At 39.2% G+C, this 23226-nt stretch overlaps 1 protein-coding gene across 1 annotated transcript in view; it reads right to left on the reverse strand.

Moving 5' to 3' along the window:
- The window catches only part of PTPRG (protein tyrosine phosphatase receptor type G), a 702650-nt gene that overhangs the window by 500362 nt on the left and 179062 nt on the right, over positions 1 to 23226 (reverse strand). Inside the window, exon 2 of the mRNA XM_081320042.1 lies at positions 18068 to 18172. Coding sequence (XP_081176168.1) covers positions 18068 to 18172 — 105 coding nt within the window. The remainder of the gene's footprint in view (positions 1 to 18067; positions 18173 to 23226) is intronic.

A 23226-nucleotide genomic window follows, 5' to 3' on the forward strand; every position in this document is an offset into this window, starting at 1 on the left:
GAATCCAGAGCTATGTTTTTTTCTTCTAAAATGCTGGTTTTGAAGAAAAGAACATTTGCTCACATCAAAGATGAAGCTGTGTTTGCAGTGACTAACATTCTGAAATTCACAGCATTACAAAGAACAGAACATTCTTTCATGTTTTTCCCCAGTTATTTCTATTTCTCCATTTGAAACCAAGATGAAACAGATACAATATTTAAAGCAACAATGGAGAATCCCAAAACAAAAGCCATGAGAAAAACTAGGCCTTATGTGCAGTCAGATTAGTTTCAGGTGTTAAGGAGTAGATCCTTCCAGATAAGAAGGGATCCACTCCAGAGGGTAAGATGAGATGGAAGTTTTCCAAAGACCAGATAAGATTTAATCTGTTCAGTTGTTTGATTTCAGTCCAATTTGGCCTTTAGGTTTTATAACCGGTGCCATAAATTGCTGCAGAAACAAACCATAATTAATGGATCTAGGGTTAAAACCTTAGCTGCCATAGTTTAGGTCAAGCATGATTTCCCAAAAGTTTTTAAACATATCTAAGGCCCACTCTAAAAAAAGAGATATATAGCGCTGTACGAGATGACAAGCACAGTTAAAGCCAAACTCCGTAACCTATGGAATTAAATAAAACATTAGGGTGAAGTACACCTCATTCTAGTGTGCATTAAAATTGAGGGCTATCCAGATAGTCCTCAATTTATGACTGAAAACTTAATAACAATAGCACTAGCACTTAGACTTATATACTGCTTCATAGTGCTTTCAGAACCCTCTCTAAACTATTTACGGAGTCAGCATATTGCTCTGAATAATCTGAATCTTCATTTTACGAACCTTGGAAGGATGAAAGGCCGAGTCAACCTTGAGCCAGTCAGGATTGAACTGCTGGCAGTTGGCAGTATTAGCCTGTCATACTGCATTCCAACCACTGCACCACCATGGCTCTTAATGATCATTCTTAATGATGATTTGAAGTTATGACAGACCCCCAAAAGGTACTGGATTCAAAGTTCCAACAGCCGCCTTCCTTCCCTATGGTCACATGACTACATTTTGGGCGCTCGGTGATCAGCCTGTGTTTATAGTTATTTGCATCCCACAGTCACATGACCGTGATTTATGACACTTCTTGCTGGAAACGTACCTTTATTTTCAGTTTCTGGCAAAAAACACCCATTGCGGACAATGGGTTCGCTTAACAACTGTATTGCTCACTTGATGAGCAGTGCAAAAAATGTCACAAAATGGGATCGCACACATGATGACCCACTTAATGACCAGCATGACTTACAGCCATAATTCCATGCTCAATTACAGACATAAGTTGAGAAATACAGTACCTGTAGATATTCCTTCACATCCCTCCATATTCTACTCTCACATAGGCAGGGCAATTTCCATCCCAGACATTCTTGTTTGCCAAATTAAACAAAATGCATTTATTCTCCTTTGCAAACACTATGCCAATGAGGTGGACTCACTGCTTTTCACCCCACTCCTCATGGCAAAAGTATGGCAAAGCTGCTACTTTGCTCTCAACATCTAAACTGCAATCACCAAGGTAACCAGGCTTAATTCAAACAGCGTATCATGGAGCATTGCTTAATTCCATTTCTGTATATCAGAAAGACATCTGCCATTCACTTTAAATCCTGTCAATTCTTCCTACTATTTCAGAAATAAATCAAGCATCTGAAAACCCTGTCTCTTGACCTGAAAATGGTTCTACAAAATTCTTGGAAGTAACATAACTTAACCATCTTTTCTCTCAAGCACCCTTCCCCTCCTTTCTTTTCTTTCTTTGTAAAAATAAAACCTATTTTCCCAGATGCATAGAATCAACAGATTGCTATCAAAAATAAAAATCAATAGCAGCACAAAACTAGCTAAGTTCTGTAACAGAAAAACAATGAGTCATCCAGAAATGATTCAAATGTCTTCAGGAACCTGCTTCCAAAATCCTGCCACCAGCAGCAACGAAGCACACTGATAGAAATGTGTCTAAAATATTTTTGAGGGTTTTTTTCCAACCAGGCCGGAAATAAACTGACAAAGTTATGTGCCCCAAGCACAAAACATCCATTTCAATCTCCCAACAGTATTGTTTCCAGCTCAGAATACTTCTTTCAAGGTTAGAGTTGTGTCAAAAATCTTACTGTATTGTAAGATCAAAGTAGCAGTCATGAACTTGAAACCCTGGCATTCTTTTATTTATTTATAGCACATATACATTACCTTTTGTCTGGGGGAAAAAATGGAAGACTGGATTTTTCAAGCCAGACCCTTTTCTTTCTTATTGAAGAGCCTTGGTGGAGCAGTGGGCTAATGCCTCCTTAAGTAACACCAGCTGCCTGCAATTAGTGCAGGTTCGCATCCCACCAGGCTCAAGGTTGACTCAGCCTTCCATCCTTCCGAGGTAGGTAAAAAGGGCACCCAGATTGTTGGGGGCAATTAAGCTGACTTTGTAATAATGCCGCTTGGGGGGTGTATGAAAGCCCTAATAAGCAGGCATATATATAGAATGAAGGCTACTGCTAAGCTTGTAAGCCGCCCTGAGTCTTCGGAGAAGGGCGGGATATAAATGGAATTAAAATAAAAAAATAAAAAATAAAAATAAATTCATTTATCTGTTCTCCATCTTGGCCAGAATATACTATAATATTAATTTGTATGTTTCTTTCTTAAGCATGTGTAAAAGTTTTCAACCATATACTTTGCTGATCAACATTGTGGGGCACATGGTAAACAAGCATCATATGAAAGACCTTTTAAACACATCATTGTAAAATATTATTTTTAAGATTTGTTTCTTGATATGTAATTAAGAATATAGATTATTCTTAATCATTAGGACTTAAATTTTAAACTGCTATCCAGATATTATGGCCTTCGGTATATTACAAGTTTGGGTTTGTTTTTTCAAGTTAGCACTTATTAACTTTTTTTAAAAAAAATCCAAACTTCTAACAGACCAAGAAAAAAAAACCTTGTACCTGGCAAACCAACTAACTTTTTGACATACTTGGATGACATTTTATATAACTGGATGATAGCTGCAGAAACAAATACAAACATTTTATTAGATTGCACCTACTGAATTTTAGACAAATAAGTGCAGAGTATCCTGTTCTATGTATCTTTATTTTTTGCCTTTTTTTTAGAACACTGTTAACTTCTAGTTTATAACAGATGAAATTTGCTTGCAAAGTTGATTCTTTGAGGTTGAACAACCCTGCCATGGACCAGCTTAATAGGTTTAGAGAGGTAGAAGAGCGGCATTTACATTTTATTTTTTTACAAAATAGGCCTTTCAAATGTACTTTTTAAGTGCACTTAAAGGTAAAGGTAAAGGTTCCCCCGCACATGCGTGCTAGTCGTTTCCCACTCTAGGGGCCGGTGCTCATCTCCATTTCAAAGCCGAAGAGCCAGCGCTTGTCCAAGGACGTCTCTGTGGTCATGTGGCCAACATGACTAGACGCCAAAAGCGCACGGAACGCTGTTACCTTCCCACTGTAGTGGTCCCTATTTTTCTACTCTCATTTTTACGTGCTTTCGAACTGCTAGGTTGGCAGAAGCTGGGACAAGTAACAGGCCCTCACTCTGCTACGCATCACTCGGGATTCGACCCGCCAAACTGCCGACCTTCTGATCGACAAGCTCAGCATCCTAACCCACTGAGCCACCATGTCCCTTAAATGCACTTAGGAGTACACAAAACATTTCATTAAAAAAATACTTTGCAACCTCCACAGTTTTGTTTCAAGAACAAAACTTTTCCATACTAAGCAGTGTTATTCCCTGTTTTCTGACAGTGACAACACAGCTATTGTTTTGTGTCTTGTGACTGGGCGGTTTCTCTCTGTTTCTCTCTGTCTGTCTCTCTCCCCCCCCCACCCACCCACCCTTTGTCCAGTCTATTCAAATTATGCTCTTTTGCTAGTCTTACCACACTGATGACTAAGAAACAGTTAAATGCATAGCCAGAAGAACAGCCTACTTGGTAAATTACGTGTGTGTGTGTGTGTGTGTGTGTGTGTGTGTGTGTGTTTAAAATTTTCTCTGAGAAGTTGCTAAAGTGTGGGTGGTAAATGATAAGGTGCTTTTTTTCTGGAGGCGCAGTCTTGCTACCCAAGGAAACAGGTAAGAACAAACAAAAGAAGATATATACAAAAGTCTGCAAGGAGCTAAGCATATAGCAAGAGATTTTTTTTTTCTTCTGAAGCATTTTGAGAGCTTTAAAAACATCTCTTCAATCCTCTCTGTGCAATCAGAAGAGCCAACAGAAGTAATGACAAAGCTTTAATCTCCTGTTCATATGGCTCATGGGTGCCAAGCTACAGAACCTGGGATTCACATTGTTTGTTATCTCAGGAACACTTGAAACATTTCATTTTTACTTGAAACGCACCTATCTCAGGATATTCTGATTGAGTATTTATTTAACTTATTTGTATCCCACCTTTATTATTTTTATAAACTATTCAAGGTAGCTAAAATACCAATACACCTTCCTCTTACTATCTCCACAACAACAACCCTGTGAGGTGGATTGGACTAAGAGAGAGTGACTGGGCCAAAATCACCCAGCCAGCTTTCATGCTTAAGGCGGAATTAGAACTCACAGTATTCTGGTGATCGGCCCAAAATCACCCAGTTGGCTTTGATGCCTAAGGCAGGACTAGAACTCACTGTCTCATAGCTTCTAGATAGTGCCTTAACCACTGGGCCAAACTGGCTCTCATATGAAATATCTCATTTCATATACATTAGGTAAAGGTAAAGGTTCCCCCACACATGCGTGCTAGTCGTTTCCGACTTTAGGGGCCGGTGCTCATCTCCATTCCAAAGCCGAAGAGCCAGCGCTTGTCCGAGGACATCTCCGGGGTCATGTGGCCGGCATGACTAGATGACAAAGGCGCACGGAACGCTGTTACCTTCCCACTGTAGTGGTCCCTATTTTTCTACTTGCATTTTATGTGCTTTCAAACTGCTAGGTTGGCAGAAGCTGGGACGAGTAACAGGCGCTCACTTTGCTACGTGGAACTCGGGATTCGACCCACCAAACTGCTGACCTTCTGATCGACAAGCTCAGCATCCTAACCCACTAAGCCACCACATCCCTTTCATATACATTATCTCACCGTTTAACACTGAGCAATGCCCACAACGCTGGGATAACAGAACTGATGACCTGTGTAAATTCTTGCAGCAGTGAGCAAAGAAATAAGGAGATCTTTACCCCCCCTACTTAAAATGCAAAAGGTCGTTTTTATCATAAGTAAGGCATTAAAGATGTAAGACTTTTAGACGCGTTAGCTAATAAAAGTTATATATGTGGCACTGACAAATTAAGCAAATGAATTAGATAGACCGGGGGTAGGCAACCTTGGCTCTTTTATGACTCGTGGACTTCAACTCCCAGAATTCCTGAGCCAGCCATCTCAGGAATTCTGGGAGTTGAAGTCCATGAGTCATAAAAGAGCCAAGGTTGCCAACCCTTGAGATAGACCAATAGAATGAAAGGGTTATCGTCACAAATAAGAACAGCTATCATTATGAAACCCCAAAGCACTGAATGACTATTGCAATTATTTAATTTATTAATGGTGAATAGCAAAACAAAACAAAGCTTATTCGATGTCCAATTAAGAAAAAAGTCAATGCATTATCCAGTCTGCTATTGCTATATCCACTCTTGGTTATTTACTTTCTTGTTTCCTCCAAGTCGGAATCACAAAGTAAATCTTTATATCCCATTTAGTAAGCAATACATGTTGGCTGGGGAATTCTGGGGGTTGAAGTCTACAAGCCTTAAAGTTGCTAAATTTGGAGACTCCTGATCTAAACATAGATTCATTAAGGACTACATATCGGTTACAGTTTTTCAGACAACTGAGAATCCATTTGGTTAATAAGACAATCCATCCCATATTGTTCCATGTTATGAAGAAAGAAGCGATGGGTCAATTTTACTTTTTTATTTATTTAAAAAAATTACCAGCTCACACACAGGTACCCCAGGCAGCTTTCAACATTAACATTCACAACATCAAACTTTATTCAATACCTTCATAGGAAAGTAGACATTTACTATGAAATGCTGGTGGGAAAAGATCTTATGATCAACTTTTCTATGCAGATGAATACCAGACAAGACAATATGTTCAAGTCCCTACTAAAATGAGTATTAATCTAATTAACATTCTCTTTGAGCTCTTCAGCACTGCATGTCCACCATTAAGGCACATGAGTATTTCATTACTTTCTGCAAGGATATTTGAAGGCAAAGAAGCAAGAATTTCTTTCTAAATACCATTCATTTTACAGTGAAACATTCTCAAAGAAAAAAAAAGAAATTATTATCAGAGAGTATATTAGCATATTAACAATAAAAGAAAGTATTTAGTATTGCAGGAAAATTTCTCTATCCTGAAAACCTGGTTGGGTTTCTCTCCAGTTTTCTCCCCCATAGAAAAAAAAGATCCATGTCCCTACCCTAAATAGATTTCTGCTAATTTCCGCTTATCCTTGTGTAAATGTTACACAATTGCTTTTGTTGTGGGGTGGTGGGATTCTTCACCAAATCCCACCTATATATTTTCATGCTAAGTAACTGACTTTGAAGACTGAGGATTTTATCAATTTGCAATGCGTCACCTGGAACAAATCTTTAAGATAGGAAGAAACGTGACATTTACAACTGAAACTAAAGCCTCTCTCACTTGTTGCTTGCCCTGCAATTGAAGATGTAAAAGATTAATGCAAATACAGATAATACTCTAATTCCAGGTTACGCTGTCACCTAATATGTATGATTACAATTGGTATCTGAATGTGAACAACTTAACCTTTGGGGAGAGGAGGTTTGGAAAGCATTACTGACAAAAGGCCAGTATTGTAGCAATTTCACTAAATAGGATTAAAGTATAATCATAGTGGGATAAGATGGAGATACACACCCCAGAGTGAATGGCTTGGGAAGGGTTACCAATGATTCGTGCACTCCAAGAAGAGCAGAATTATTGGGCCTGCTCCAAATAACAGCTTCTTTGAAGTGATCACCCACAGACAGAAACACATATTTCAGAATTATGACAGGACTGAAAGACAGACTACAAAAATAGCAACTACAGTATTCTCGGCAAGGTTGAGGGAAATGGAAAGGAAAAACATTGGATAAGGTGGATGGGCAGGATTAAGGAGATCATTGGAATGTCCTTGGAAGGGTTACAGATTACTCTCAGGGTCGGATCAAGATGGTTAATCATAGTACCCAAAAGTCAAACCTAACTAAACATCCCTCAACCAACTAAGCATATAATCACTCTATCAATCTATATATTGAGTCCTAGGATAAGGTGTTGCCATCAGAAAGCTGCTTCTTAGTTAGACTCTTACAAAGAACCTTTTTTCATGGGAATGGGGAGGGGGGAAAATCATAGATTCTTTCATAAAACATTCAGATATTGTAATGGAATGCATGGATGACCCTCCAGGCCTTCCTGTCCTCTACCATCTTCTGGAGTCCATTTAAGCTCACGCCTACTGCTTCAGTGACTCCATCCAGCCACCTCATTCTCTGTCGTCCCCTTCTTCTATTGCCCTCAATCTTTCCCAGCTTTAGGCTCTTTTCCAGTGAGTCTTCTCACTCACTCATTGGAGTCAACTAATGGTCAAAGCTAAAATGGAGCTAGTTAAGGGTCAAACGAATTCACGGGCAACTGGTCTTAGGACTTTTGTGACAATGCACTGATTCCAAAACAATGACACATTTAACCCCACCTTCCACTCAGCCTCTTCTTCTCCTACATGTGCTGTTTTTTCACTCAACTCCCTTGAGTTACTTCTTTGGTTCCTGGGTCAGTATATAACCAGATATAACTCATCCCAAAGAGAGCTTTTGAACTCTAAATGCAACTTTCCAGAGAAATGGTGCATTCTGAAGTCTATTCCAGACATTATTTTTTTAAAAGATACATCAAATAAAAACCATTGATTTGGTTAATATTTCCTTTCTTGATCACTGGTATAGATAATGATAACTGGAAAGCCCTTCCACCCTTTCAGCTTCCCCACCTTCAGTTTCTCCAGCTTATCACTGTACACATCACATCTCTAATGAAAGGAAATAGCTTCCTCCAACCATACTCTTCACAATCTTTTTTTGAGATCACAGAAGCTAGCAGTGTCAGGTTGACACGATCTGCTTAATATCTGTTGAGGCCAGTTAATAGTTGGACAGGATGGTCCCCATACCAGAAGGTAGTGTAGGCTAGATTATAAAATGAAAAAGCATTGCAGACAAGCATATCTCTTTTATGCTGAGAAAACCTTCAATCATTGTATTCCTGAAGTCATGAGGAGTCAAACTTGGTGTGATGGAATCTTCAGCCTTCTCTTTTTTTAAAAAAATATATAACATTTAAAAGCCATAGACAAGGAAAAAAATAATTTTAGGTTATGTTAGTGTAATGTATTGGGCTTGCTTTGTTAAGAGAACACCACGTGGTATTGCTGGAAGGCTGTTTGAGCAGGGAAGCTAGCTAATGGCTCCCAGCTCCTCAGACAACCCGTCTCCAGTGCTGCTATTGGTTGCCCCTAGGGCAGCAATAGGTTGCTTCAAACCTATTGGCCGCTGCCTAGGGGCCAGGGTATAAATTGCTGCATCTGCAGCCCTGTTCTCCAGTTCAGATCCTGCAAGCAATAAACCATGATCTTTGCTGAACTAACTCGCCTCGTCTTCATTCCTGCGCAACGAACCCACTACACAACAGTTAGCATGTTGAGAATATGTTACCAGCACTGTTAGAATAAGGGACTTTCTGTTCAAAACCAAAATTATTATTGATAGCATCCTTTTAAAAGTATCTGCTTAATTAAATTTTAAACATTTTTTTCTAAGAATGGCCAATTGATACCCAATATTTGAACTAAAACATTGCCTGGGATTTATTTATCTCATTCACATCTCCCATGGGAAAAGACAGTTGTGTAGCGTGACATATGAACTATATGCAACTATACTGACAACTGTTAAAATGTTTCCACTATAGAATGTTTATTATGCTGTTTGAATGCTATCATTATTACAAAATGAACACCATTATTTTTATAAAGGCCATTTCAAGCTGCTGCTCTTTCCCGACACCTAGATAAAATAAATTGTCTCTTATTGCCTTTGCAAGAATTGATAAACTTTTCTCTCATGTTTTGAATATTATTCTTGTTTTTTAAAGCATCAAAAATAGTAAATAACAAATAGGGTTCCAATCAGACAACAGTAAGCAAGTGGAAACATATTTGATAAAAAAAAACAGAAAGTTTGCTATCAATGCTTTGTGAAACAAAGAAAACAATATTTTTTTCCCCAGGCCCTACAAATCTGGACTAGTCAACAGACAAGAGAATAGCACATCTACGAAAAACTATTCAGCTCAATTGCAGATTTCTAAAAGAGTAGCAAAGAATATTTTTCTGTTTGAAATGGGATGGGGAGTGCAGTTATGAAATAAAATTTAAAACAGAGTTTAAATGAAACAGAAGAAGCCTACCAAATAACAGAGTTAATAATATACAGCCCCAAACAGCAATAAAACATCCAGGATAGCAAACCATTTAAAACAATTTTGAAATAAATGATTAAATCCTTTGTATGGCCATTTTTCCTTTAAAAAAGCTGACATGAATCTTCCAGACACTATTTCAGTAATAAAAGCTAAATAAATATGACATTCATTATTTAAGATCCCATGTTCATTCTGATAATGAATCAACTGTTTATTTAAATTGTGGCTTTTGCTTCGGTGTATAATTTTCGTAAAGCAAGATATATTTAAGGAGTAATATAGATTTATATTGACAATGGGCACAGTTCCAAGGAAGAGCGAAGTACATTTAACATCTTATTCATTTCTGCAGAATTTAAACACCTGTAGTCTAGATTTTTCTTATTTTTTCCCCTCAATGTCTAGACACCCTCAGTTGCCACATGTCACTTAATATACAACATGGAAGCAAGATTTGTTTAGACAATCAGATTCACAACGCAGACATAGATTCCTTCAGTTATGAATTCAGTTAACATGAATAAATAAAAAAGATAAAATGAGCAGGATGATGGCAGGATATATAAGATGGCTGGTGAGACAAACCCATACGGTTGAAAAGTAGGGTAACTCCTGACTACATTTCTAAAGGTTCCTTAATCAGAAGCCAACAATCAAAATTATAAGTATGATTTTCTCAATACAACACTGGGCAAAGCTGAGGTGTGGCACAACTAAAATGAAAATAAAATGAAGATGACAGTGAGCAATGTAGCACCTGAAAAAAAAGAACCAAGTTTGTACAGATACTCCTTGACTTACAACCAGTTGCTTAGCGAATGGTCAAAGTTACAACAGGCTTACATGGGGGAGTACTTATGACCCGGGTTTGAAGTGCTGATAGTCAGCCCTCTGCAGGGACATGTGAAACATTTGGCAACAAGACCAAATTCACGGATGTTTGCCATGGCATTTACTTCTGGTTTTAAGCAAAACTGGCCCATTGCAAACCATTGGTTCACTTAAAGACCATGGCATTCACTTAATGGCTGATGCAAAAAAAGGTCCTAAAATTGGGTCAGTTGCAGCTTTACAACTCTCTATGATTACAAAGATGGGCAGGCTCAATTACAGTCGTAACTCAAGGACTACCATTATTCCTCCCCATCCATCCCCCAATGGGATCAAATTTATTCTATTTTGATTTCTACTTTCTTGCTTGCATAGTTTGCTGAAGACAGTTTGGTTCCTGAAACAAAAATCCAGCTACGTACTTCATTTTGTTCTACATCACACAGAATATAATTGAAAACACAGAATATAATTGAAAATGGAATCATTACCCCTTGAACTCACTTGCCGTTTCATCTCAAAGCACTCGGTTACCACAGTTAAACAATGGTCACTATGATCCCTGCTTGCTTTCGTCATATTATTATTGTTGTTGTTGTTGTTGTTGTTGTTGTTGTTGTTGTTGTTGTTGTTATTATTATTATTATTATTATTATTATTATTATTATTATTATTATTATTATTATATTTATATACCGCCCTTCTCCTGTAGGACTCAGGGCGGTTCACAAGGTATTAAAAACAATACGACAAATTACAAAACTTAAAATCAATTAAAAAGATTATATTGCCCTTGGAATAAAACCCCAATTAAAATACCTTTAAAATCCCAATTAATATTCTCAGTCCAGGCCAGAGAGCTCAAAGAGCCAGGTCTTCAGGTCCCGGCGGAATGAGCGAAGGTCAGGGGCAGTCCTGAGCTCTACAGGCAGCTGGTTCCAAAGGGCAGGCGCACCCACAGAGAAGGCCCTCCCCCTGGGTATTGTCCGCCGGCAATCTTTTACCAGCGGTACCCTGAGAAGACCCTCCCTGTGGGAGCGCACAGTACGAAGGGAGCTTGATGCCGGCAACAATATGCCTATTGTTCAACCGAGGTATGTATTTTACAAGATGGACCAAAAGTATTTTCAGCTTCTGAGACACCAGAAATATTTGTTAAATCCTTGACATCTAAAAAAAATCTATTTGTTTCTATAGATATTTATTATGAATAAATCAATTTGATAGGCTGATATTAATAAATGAGTGGAATGAAGAACTAGGGGTTCATATATTGCTTAGGTCAGTGGTCCCCAATCTTTCCACCTTGGCGGCAAGGCTAGGCTTGGGGGGGAGGGCGTGTGAAGGGCAGGCGCATGTGCACACAGCTCCATTGGCACGCATGGAGGGTGTACACACGAATGGAGCTTTGTGCGTGAGTGCAAGGGCCTACCATTCACACAAGTGGAGCTTTGTGTGCGCACACATTTGCCTATCACTCATGCGGCCCTGTTTCAAACAGGACGTGGCCCGGGGATTGGGGATCCCTGCCTTAGACAATAGGAAGGTGTCTTAACTTCTAATTTCTTAACAGCAACAGTGTCAATGGACCATAAACTATGATTTTCTCTTTTTGTAAAAAAAATGCCGTTTTTAGAAGACACAGCATTAAAATGGTAACTAAAACTGTCTCTTCAGGTAAAGAAAAACATATAATCAAACTGGTATTCTAAAATGACATTGTTTAAGGGGAACACAAATAAGAGAATTTTCTGTAATGGTTTTACAGTAAAAATGTTCTGTAACGTTCTCAAGGTAATGTTTTACAAAACTGATATTTCCTAATTAGAACTTGATAGAAGGGTGATCCTTTCTTTCTCTCTATTCTCTCTTTCCATGCCTTAAGGATATATTGTGATTCCTTGTTTCTAAAGACAAGGGAAGATTCCCTCAAGCCAAACCAATTTCACCTCGAAGTTGTTTTCTTAGCAATTAAACAAAAGTGGTTTGTCCATGTCTTCTACAGGGATTTCCACTCCAACCCCACTTTCCCACTCTAGCCTACCCCCTCCTGGCATGTTCCGATGATCCACCAGGGTTAATCAGATGTATCTGATTCTGCTTACCTTTCTTAACATTAGCCAAGAAAGACATGTTTCTGCATGCCTCTTAGAGTCATAAGCTGATCCCACACAAACAACAGGGAGCCATTTTTTCCCCATGAGCTTTCATACCTTCACAGTTCATCTGCACCAGACTACATCCCGGGGAAGATGTGGCTAAGGCCAGAAGTGTTTAGGACAACTCTTTTTCATCTTCCTTTCTAAAACCTCTTATCTCTTCCCTCTGGACTTATTTCTATCCTGCCATTATCCAAAACACTGGTCTTGCATTGTCTCTCGCTTCATATCAGCATACATCTAACCTGTAACAAAATGGTGTCTCCTACAAGCTTACACCTGCACTAACATTTGAATGCTTGCCTGTGTTTCAGGTTACGTAGAATTTAATACCTTTTTGGTGCCTAACAATAAATAATTGAATACAATTGAATAAAATAACACAAAAAACAAATTAATATGGATGAAATGAGCAACAATCAATATATAAACATCTGGACAGAGAAGATTAAGGTTCAATATTGCAACCTTCCAGCTTTTTTTTTAATTTATTTATTTATTTATTTATTTATTATTTATTTATTTATTTATTTATTTATTTATTTTATTGGATTTATATACCGCCCTTCTCCCGAAGGACTCGGGGCAGTGTACAGGGCAATTAAAACACAATATACAATATACACTATACAAAGTTAAAATAAATTAAATTAAATTAGCCCTAATAAGTAAAACACATTCTAAAAGTTTAAAATTAAAAAAATTTAAATCCCAATCCCTCAGTCCAGGCCGGCAAACTCCAATAACCAAGTTTTCAGGTCGCGGCGAAAGGAGCGAAGGTCGGGAGCCATCCGGAGCTCAACAGGGAGTTGGTTCCATAGGGCAGGCGCGCCCACAGAGAATGCTCTCCCCCTGGGGGCCGCCGGTCCCCTGACCGACGGCACCCTGAGGAGGCCCTCTCTGTGGGAGCGCACAGGACGATGGGAGGTTGACGCCGGCAGAAGGTGCTCCCATAAATAATCCGGACCCATGCCATTTAGGGCTTTATAGGTCATCGCCAGCACCTTGAATCTCACCCGGAAGACAACTGGAAGCCAATGCAGCTCGCGGAGCAGAGGTGTTACATGGGAGTATCGGGAGACCCCCATCACAACTCGCGCGGCTGCATTCTGCACCAGTTGGAGCCTCCGAGTGGACTTCAAGGGCAGCCCCATGTAGAGAGCATTGCAGTAGTCAATCCAAGAGGTCACGAGCGCATGAGTGACTGTATGTAGGGCATCTCAGTCCAAATAGGGCCGCAACTGGCGCAACAGGCAAACCTGGGCAAAAGCCCCCCTGGTCACAGCTCCTATATGATCTTCTAAACTGAGCTGTGACCAGAGGGGACCAAGGAGGACACCCAAGTTGCGAGCCCTATCTACGGGGGGTAACACCTCACCCCCCCATAGTTAAAGATGGAATAGAGTGGATAACTCGAGATGCCGGTATGTACAGCTACTCGGTCTTGTCGGGATTTAGACAAAGCCTGTTTCTCCCCATCCAGACCCTCACCGCCTCCAGGCAACGGGACATCACGGCGAGGGCATCACTGGGTTGATTTGGGGTGGAAATAAAAAGCTGGGTATCATCAGCATACTGATGATACCCCACCCCAAAACCATGAATGATCTCACCCAGCGGCTTCATATAACTGTCCATATAAAGAGTTCTTTATAACTTTTAAGGCAGGGGCCCCCAATCCTGGTCCATGGACCAGTACCGGGCCGCAGCATGCCAGCAACCCAGCCGCACAAACAAGCAAAGCCCCATGCGCAGGATGTAGGCAGCACACAAAACCATGCCCTCTCCAGTCCACAGAAAAACCACAGAACCGGTCCTTGGTGTCCAAAAGGTTGGGGACCTCTGCTTTAAGGAATGCCTTTGAGAACATACATACAGGTAATCCTCATCTAGTGACCGCAATTGACACCGACAATTCAGTTGTAAAGCAAAGCTAAATGAGGACTCTCGGTACAACTTTCACCATTGGCAATTAGCAACCAACAGTTAGAAACCCCCTGCCAGAATGCTTGTAGGAATAAAGCAACATCAGTCTTGTATCAACTTACATTAGTTAGCAATTTGTTTCCATGCTCAATTGTTCATGTTTGCATTAATTTTTAAAGTGCTGAAGTCCAAGCTCTTGCAGAGGCATTTTTCATATGAACAATTATAACAGGAATAATGAAATGGATACAGAACTTGATTGACAGAAACCAAGCGCAAGACTTTTGGTGAAGCAAAACCATACTACTGACAAATCTTTCTTGGAATACTTAGTAACTCTTCCGCAGCCTTTTTTTTTAAGAGGGCTAAAATCTTTTATTATGAAATGTCTCAGGTAGCTCATTCTGTTGCTTTATAGGGTGATCAATTTTATGCTGCATTTAAGGCTGTTATGGATCAAAAGTCAGATATAATATAAGATTAAACAAACTACATTTAGCAAAGAGCTATTTTATTTTTAAATAGCTACTCTATTTGAAGCATAGAGATAAGAATATGAAATACTGTCCTATTTATCAATTTTTTTACGAGGGTGGAATGACATCTTTTTTAAAAAAAAAAAACTGTCACCATAAGATGCCAAACATACCTTACTGATTTATTAAGGACAAACATTCAAATTTGCCAAGTATACAACAGTCTCACAAATGAATAAAAGATGTACAATTTCTGCTTAAATGTGCACCCGCTCAGTTCAGATGTAACCTCTTTCTGGTCCCCGTCTTCCTTCCTTAGCATGTCACCATCAAAGTAAATTCATAACAATTTTCCCTTACATCTGAACCAATAAACATTAAACTAAACCTGATAACTACTCTTTCCTTTTTGGATTTATTGGGAAGTTATTATTAATTAACTTAAGAAGCTTTCCAAATCAGCCCATTGAAAGGGAGAACTAAGTCTGGAGGAAGGCTTGTGATGATCTCATCCCTGAAGTGAAAGGCAAAGATGCTTTGACTGAAATTCCACTCCTGGTTACTAGGTGGCGCTTGTTCAGCAACTCCCTCAGATAGCGACCATTTGCAAATACGATAACTGAGTTTAAACTTGCTTGGGATAAACATAGGTCCATCATCTGACAAAAATTAATAATAATAATAATAATAATAATAATAATAATAATAATAATAATAATAATAATAATAATAATAATAATAATATATAATAACAACAACAACAACAACAACAAAATCAAAACAAAAAAGCAAATAAATTTAAAGGACAGACTCGATGGACCACAAGGTCCAAGAGACTATTTCTACCATCAGTTTTCTATGTTTCTACAATGATTAACAAATGGGAATTTAAAAAAAATCATTTTTGGAACAATGTGGCATTTAGGATCACAAAAGCCTTTAATATGAAACTGATTAAGGTCTGGTCAGTCTCCACGGCAGGAGGGTTCTATTCAACTAATTAAGATCGCAGAGCTGAGCTTGTTAATTTGTGGTGAGCACTTTGTAGAGAAGCACTTCAAAGAAAGCAGCTCGGGAAGAGAGAGTTTGAACAATCTCTTCACCCTGTGAGGGGGCACAAAAAGGTGGAGCAATGGGTCAGGCCCAAGACAACTGTAGCAGAGAATTTCATCTGAATGGGATGGCAGCAAATAGTCACAGGGTTGGTTTACCATGTTATTTGGTGACTATTTCACAGGAACCAATAGCCGTCACTAAACAAGGACTGTATAGAGTCTTGGCTATGTAGTTGTCTTGCTAGTATTTTCTCCTGAGAGGTTGTTTCAGCAATACAACATAATAGGACCTTGGAAGAAAGATGCAATCCCTCTGCAAATCTTTGCAACCTCTGATAATCTCACCATACTCCCCTTGTCTGTCCAATGTTCATGTTTTAATTCTGCACAGCAGCAACTGCAGCAATTCTATACTGTTTTATTTAAAAAAAAGAAAGAAAAAAAGTAGTACCATATGAATCAGAACTTGCCAGCCTACTAATGTATTGGTCTACAGTCCTTATTAACCATGATGACGGGAGGGATTGCCCAAAATATGTGGATGGCTTCGGACTGCTTACTCCTGCTATATTACAAAAGTGCTTTATTTAAAAAAGCAAGACGTTTTGCTTCTCATCTAAGAAGCTTCATCCGTGTGGCTACATGGGGGCGGGGGGATAGATCACAACTGATGAAGTTTCTTGGATCAGAAGTCGTCTTCTGGTCTTCTTTCTCAAAAAAAAAACCCAATGCAGTCCAGTTGCCTTTTTTAAAAAAAAATAGAGCAATTTGGGGACAACTATGACCTGGATGACTGAGAATCTCCATAGACATTTATTCCTGATATAGTTTCTGGCAGTACCCAATCCATTCCAAAACAACATAGTTAACAAATAATAATACTTTTAATGTCTGAAACCTGGAAGGATAAATAATACAGAAATTACATGGGACTAAAAAATGGAAGCAAAGGCCTATTGATTTCATTCATTCGTTTCTAAATCTTTCAGACTCTTTTTCATTACAAATAATTGCAACTACAAGCCCATAATAAGGATAATGGCCTGAAAGGGCCATAGTTGGGGATAACAATGACAGTAATATAATAAGCATGATGGGGGGAAAAGAGACTGACTGATAAAAAGCTCAGGCTAAGGCACTCTGAACTTGAAATCCATTAGAGACAAAGAATATTCTCTTTCCACAGAGTATAATCGTCTTAAGTATAAACCATGGAGAGTAAAGGGCAAGGACCTTCAAAAGCACAATCAAGATACGCCACGCTGACAAAAAATGAACAGCAAATGTCAAAATACTTTACTCACATTTTAAACTATAAATCAGCAGAAGTGGCAAAATAATCTGAGAAGCAGTACAAAAAAAAGAGCCTTTCTCTGTAACATTTTTAGCAATACCAATGAACTGAAATACAATGTTCTAACAACTGAATTTCTTTTGTCACGTTTCTCTGTGGCCCCAGAAATGGCAGCCACCAAATCAACATGAAAACTACACAATTTGGGACATTTTGTTCCTTGGATATGGGCATCCGCAGGTGGTGGCTGCAACTGCAGGATTGATAGCCCCACTCCCTTTTTATGTGTGCTGCATATACACCACATATAATAAAGGGGAGAGCTTTGACCATGCAGTTGTGTCCGCCATCTTGTCTCTATGTCTCCCTCTCCTGGGCATCCCAGTGCCTGAGAGGCAACAGCAAATGGTATCTATGTGCACATTCCCCAGGCAACGTCCATGGTATCTAAGGCTAACCAAGTTGCGTTTGTACCTGAGATCAAAAATCTCACTAGTCTGTTTCCTAAACAGCATCAATGCAATAACAACAACAACAACAACAACAACCACAACAACAACAATCTACTAAACTAATCACTGGCTGCCCTTTCAGGCTATTCAAAACCAGCTGCCCATGGTAATGTTTCAGTCTACCTAATAGCAATGTTGGCCCTCAAGATGGCGAGTGCTGTTCTCCATCAAGCAAACTTTTCACAGTGAATGAGCTACCTGCAAAGCTGGCCCAGTTCTTTTTACCTGCGGTACTCTTCTTGTTCAGCCCAACTCACCTGAATATGCCCAGTAAAGATCTCCAGATGCTTTCCGCCTCCGGATCTGCACCAAACTGCCATGTCGACTTTCATGCAGGGGGCCATCATAACCTTCAGTCAAAGCTGGGGAGCAGAAGAAGAGGAAAAAGCAGAGGCAATTAGCCAAGTGACAATCCCTGATAGAAAATTTAAATTTTTAGGTGTTCTTAGAATGCAGTTAAAAAATACCCACTGCTTCCCCCAACCTTTGTCCTCCCGTTTCCTTGTTTACAGGTGAGGTGATACGTTCTGCACATTAGGCTGATGCAAATAAACAAACCAGCAACTATTGCACTGATAAAGGTAATGACAATTCACCTGGCCAGGGAAACCAACACTCAATCAAAGGGGTTGCAGGTGATATGCAACCTGTAATTCTGTGCAGCCTATTGAACAGGTCTGACGATGTGATAACTACTGAACCGAATTGTTCTCTAAGCCAGGGTTCTCCAACCTTGGCAACTTTAAGACTTGTGGACTTCAACTCCCAGAATTCCTCAGCCAGCCATTCTAGGAGTTGAAGTCCATACATCTTAAAAGTTGCCAAGGTTGGAGACCCTGCTCTAAGCCACAAATTTTCAGGATGTTATGGGCAGGTCCCTGGAAATGCAGAAGAGACACGCTACACATTTCTAACATTGATTTACTTATTTCTGAGAAAATGTATAAGGCCGTCCAACTTAGTTACAGTGTCTCTGGGTGTCACTGTATTAAAAAAAATATTAGAAAATTATTTGTGATTATTTGTAATAACTATTTAATTATTTGTAATATTATTAAATAATTGTTTGTATTACTTATTAAATAATAATTATTATAATTAAAAATATTTATTACAAAAATAATACCCCAATACAAAAGCCATTAAGCCCCACCCTCCTAGTGACAATAATCAGACCAACCCCTCGATGGATTCCATATCACCCTGAGGTCTCCAAGCCTGTTGTCAGAACCACATCTTCAGTTCCTTTCGAGAGAATGTCAAAGTGGGGGCCAACTTTATCACCACAAGGATGATCTTACAACAGGAAGGGAGCCACCAAGGAGAAGACCCTCATACTTAGTCTCACTAGATGGACCTTCTTAACAGAGGAGACCCATAACATTTCCTGCCCTCCCCCTCAGATAGGTCAAATAGATATGACTGGTAAAAGACAATCCTTCAAATGACCTGGTCCCAGGCCATGTAGGGTTCTAAAGGTGACAAGCAGCATCTTGAATTGGACATGGAAGCAAATTGGCAGCCCATCATGGTATAACCATGTTTCCAGATGCTGGAGACTATTCTCACAGAAATGTTATTTCCTGCCCACATAATTTGAACATGGGTCTTTCTTTCTTTCTTTCTTTCTTTCTTTCTTTCTTTCTTTCTTTCTTTCTTTCTTTCTTTTTCTTTCTTTCTTTCTTTCTTTCTTTCTTTCTTTCTTTCTTTCTTTCTTTCTTTCTTTCTTTCCTTTCTTTCTTTCCTTTCTTTCTTTCTTTCTCTCTCCCTCTCTCTCTCTCCCTCTCTCTCTCTCTCTCACACACACACACGCACACAGTTTGGATACTCCAAGAGTGCTCATTATTTTGTAAAGCTTCAGTTGATATACAGCCTTGACTTAATAAGGATATAACTCCTTTTGTTTTGCTTCCTGTGGTCAGCACAAAGCAGTCCTCACTGTTTCTTGTGCGCCTGTGCTCTAAGAACCTAATTTATACAGATCTTATTCTTTCTCTTCAGAAAGGGCTTTTGCCTGGAAAGGGCAACAAGAAGATTAATCTGATCATCAAAGAATTCAAAATGATGCAGAAGGGGGGGAAACTGGCTGTAGCTTGTAAGATTTTGGAAAGAAGGCTCTTAAAAAAAGAAAACGTCAGATGGAACAAGGCCACTTTAGAGCCAAAACCTTAAAATTATTTGGTTTTTAATGCTTTATTATACTGATCAAACTGTATACCGCCAGGAGCTTAAAAAATTTGAATGGTAGGTAGGTAGGTAGGTAGGTAGGTAGGTAGATAGATAGATAGATAGATAGATAGATAGATAGATAGATAGATAGATAGATAGATAGATAGATAGATAGATAGATAGATAGAAAGATAGATAGATAGATAGATAGATAGATAGATAGATAGATAGATAGATAGATAGATAGATAGATAGATAGATAGATAGATAGATAGATAGATAGATGTTGCTGTGTAAATTATCATCATGAGAACTGGTCTGATTTTTTCCCCTCAAGGTGTCTTTGTTTTGGAACACATTTTACTATTACTCATCTCTGCTTCCAAATACCTACTGACCCTCTGCTATTCCAGTGGCCTAATTTCTGCTCAGCTTTTCCTTATATAGCAACACCACGGCCTCCTACAAGCACTCTACTGACCTTTGTCTTTGAAAAGGACTCCGTTCACTATTGCATATCGTATCTGTCCTTCTTCAGATAATTCCCTTATGCATTTCTATCTAGGGAGATAGGATTTCAAGAGCACTTGGCAATTTTCATAATTGTACAAATCAGCCTTGTGGCCTTTGGACCTGCGGTTTCTAGCTGTCTTTAAAAAAATCATTTTCTACATTCCCCTCTTGGTCTTGGAAAGCCCCTTGCACTCTTGTGCGCCATTAGCCTCCATCAAAGGTAGGGATGGAGGAATTTGAGTTAGAATGGATTTTGGATTATCAGTAGAGGAGGGTCATACAGTAATAGTGGATTCATTTGATGAGCTATTCAGACAGTGTTGATTCTTGGCAAACCATTTCATGGGTTACCTCTCTTCTGACTTCCATCTACAAGCTGCTCAATTACCTTTCGTCCCTGCCAGGAATTCCCATTCTGAGAGAAAAGCACACTTGTTTGGAGAGAACAAGTGCAGAGAAACTTCGTTATAGCCAACGAGACAAACTTCCCATCCAAAGGTATGACTGGGAGATCCAGAATGGGAGAAGCTCCTGATAAACAAAGAGAAGAAACTGAAATTCCTCCCATTCTTGCTGTTCTGGGTTGGGAAAAGTAAATTGAAAGGGTGGAGCTATCTCCAGTTCCAGACAATGGGAAAAAGTGGAAAGGGAGCAGAGAACATCCTGCAACTGCACCCTATTAAAAGGAGGGAAGGGGACACCCCCGGATCAGAAGGGGAGAGAAAGAAGGAAGTAGAGAAAGAGAAGGTGCAAGGAATAAAGCTGGTGAAGCGGAAAGCACTGACTTCCAAATTAGCAAGAACCATCAAGTGAACAAAAGTCTAAAAGGCAGTGGTTTTTTAAACTGTTTCACCCAATTACTCCTTTTCTTGAGCTCAAATAATGTTGTTATGCACAGACACACAAACACACAAAGACTCTTGTTTTACGCAATTATCTTGGCAATAGCAGTCCCTCACTGGATCTCCAACTCACAAATAAGCAATTACAAATTGCTCCATTACCCCCAGGCTATGCACAAGTCTAAGAACTGCTTTTAGGGATGTGAACAGAACACCCCAATATCTGTTGACTCAGAAATGTCGGGGGAAAAAGCAATATGATTTAAATGCTGGAGCAGAGATCTGTATAGTTGTTTGTTCAGCTGGAAAAGGTAAAACACATCCAAAGCTGTGAGTCACCACCTTCTCACATAGACTAGATATTTTTATGAATATTCAAATTTCTAAGAAATACATAAATAAGAGCTTTGATTCATGCAAATACAAGATATAAATTTGTGCATTTATGGCTTCAATTGTGTCTGCAATAAAGAGGTCCTTCCTCCCTCCCTTCCTTCCTTCCATCCATTTTTGTATGGTTCCTCCCCCTCATCTGCCACAGCATCTGAGTGTCTAACAACACATTAAAATCATAAAATAAGCAACAACATGTTTAATCCCAAATCCACAGCAGATATATCTAGGTGTTCACTAACCCTAACCCTAACCCACAGCAACCATGAAAATCATGCTATCTCAAAACCTCAAAGCAATCTCACCCCCATGCCAAGGAGCACAACCAAACCTTTTAAGGTTTTCTGAAAAGCTGGCAGGGGCAAGGTGGTTGTTTCCAAGACTGGTACTGCAAACAAAAAGAAAATTCTACCTGGGACACCCCTCCCCCCCATGACAATCTTTTATCCACAGGACCTGTATCCTTTCATTTGAACTTATGGGATGGACTAGAACAACTGAAGAGAAGCTATCCTGCAAATAACCCATTGCTATCCGACAGGTGACAACAGACACCTCAAATCACACTTGGAGGCAAATCACAAATCACAAAACAAAGTTGTAATACGGAGGTACCAAGGTGAACCCATCACCACCCACCCTGGACCAGCTGCAGCTCTAGGATGCTCTTCAATGTAGAATGCATTGTAGTCATCCATTTTGGTGGTGACAAAGTGATGTCCAGGAGCTTCTGTCGAGTAAGCTAATTCTCAAATAAGGAGTGAAGTGTTTGGAGAGTTGTGATTTACAGCTCTGCCAAATGGGGAGTTTGACACACTGCCTACATTAAGTGCATACAAAAGCTGGATGTGTTTTTAAAATGAAAAGGAATAAATGTGCTAGCCTGAGCATGACTGACACAAAAGCAATCAGAAGCTCAGTCGGTTAAATGGGACGTTTGAGTGTAAACATATTGAGTGACAAAACTTTCCAAAAGGCTGTATTGGAGCAAATCTAAAGTTAGAGTTCCCACCATAACAAAAATAGCCAAGAAAGATAAGAAGAGATCTTCAAAAAAGACATATAGATGCTAACCATCTTGGGGTCTATCAATTTTCTATCTATGCAACCTATATCTTGGAGGGGGGGAAAAATCTACCTTCTCTAGCTTGAGGCATAATAAAGTGGTGATCACTTGGAAGTGGACAAGAACTTTTAAAAACAATTTATAGTTGTGTAAAAGATATATGCAATAGCAGCATATACTTATCTGGGAATATTATCTATGATTTGTGTGATGCATTTCCATGATGTGCTAGGTGTCAACCACCTAACGTGGCTTATTGAGGAAAATAACCCTGCTTTATAGTGTTAAAATGTATCTGTGAGAAAACAATGAGTTCATTACAGTAAGATTAAATCAATTCTTACCCAATATTAAAGAGAAAAGCAACAAACTGAAGATAGATATTTAAAAGATTATCTTTAATTACAGAGAAGAGACAGCTTCTCAATGAATT

Source organism: Vipera berus (genome assembly GCF_964194415.1).
Source record: "Vipera berus genome assembly, chromosome: 2".
NCBI lineage: Eukaryota > Metazoa > Chordata > Lepidosauria > Squamata > Viperidae > Vipera > Vipera berus.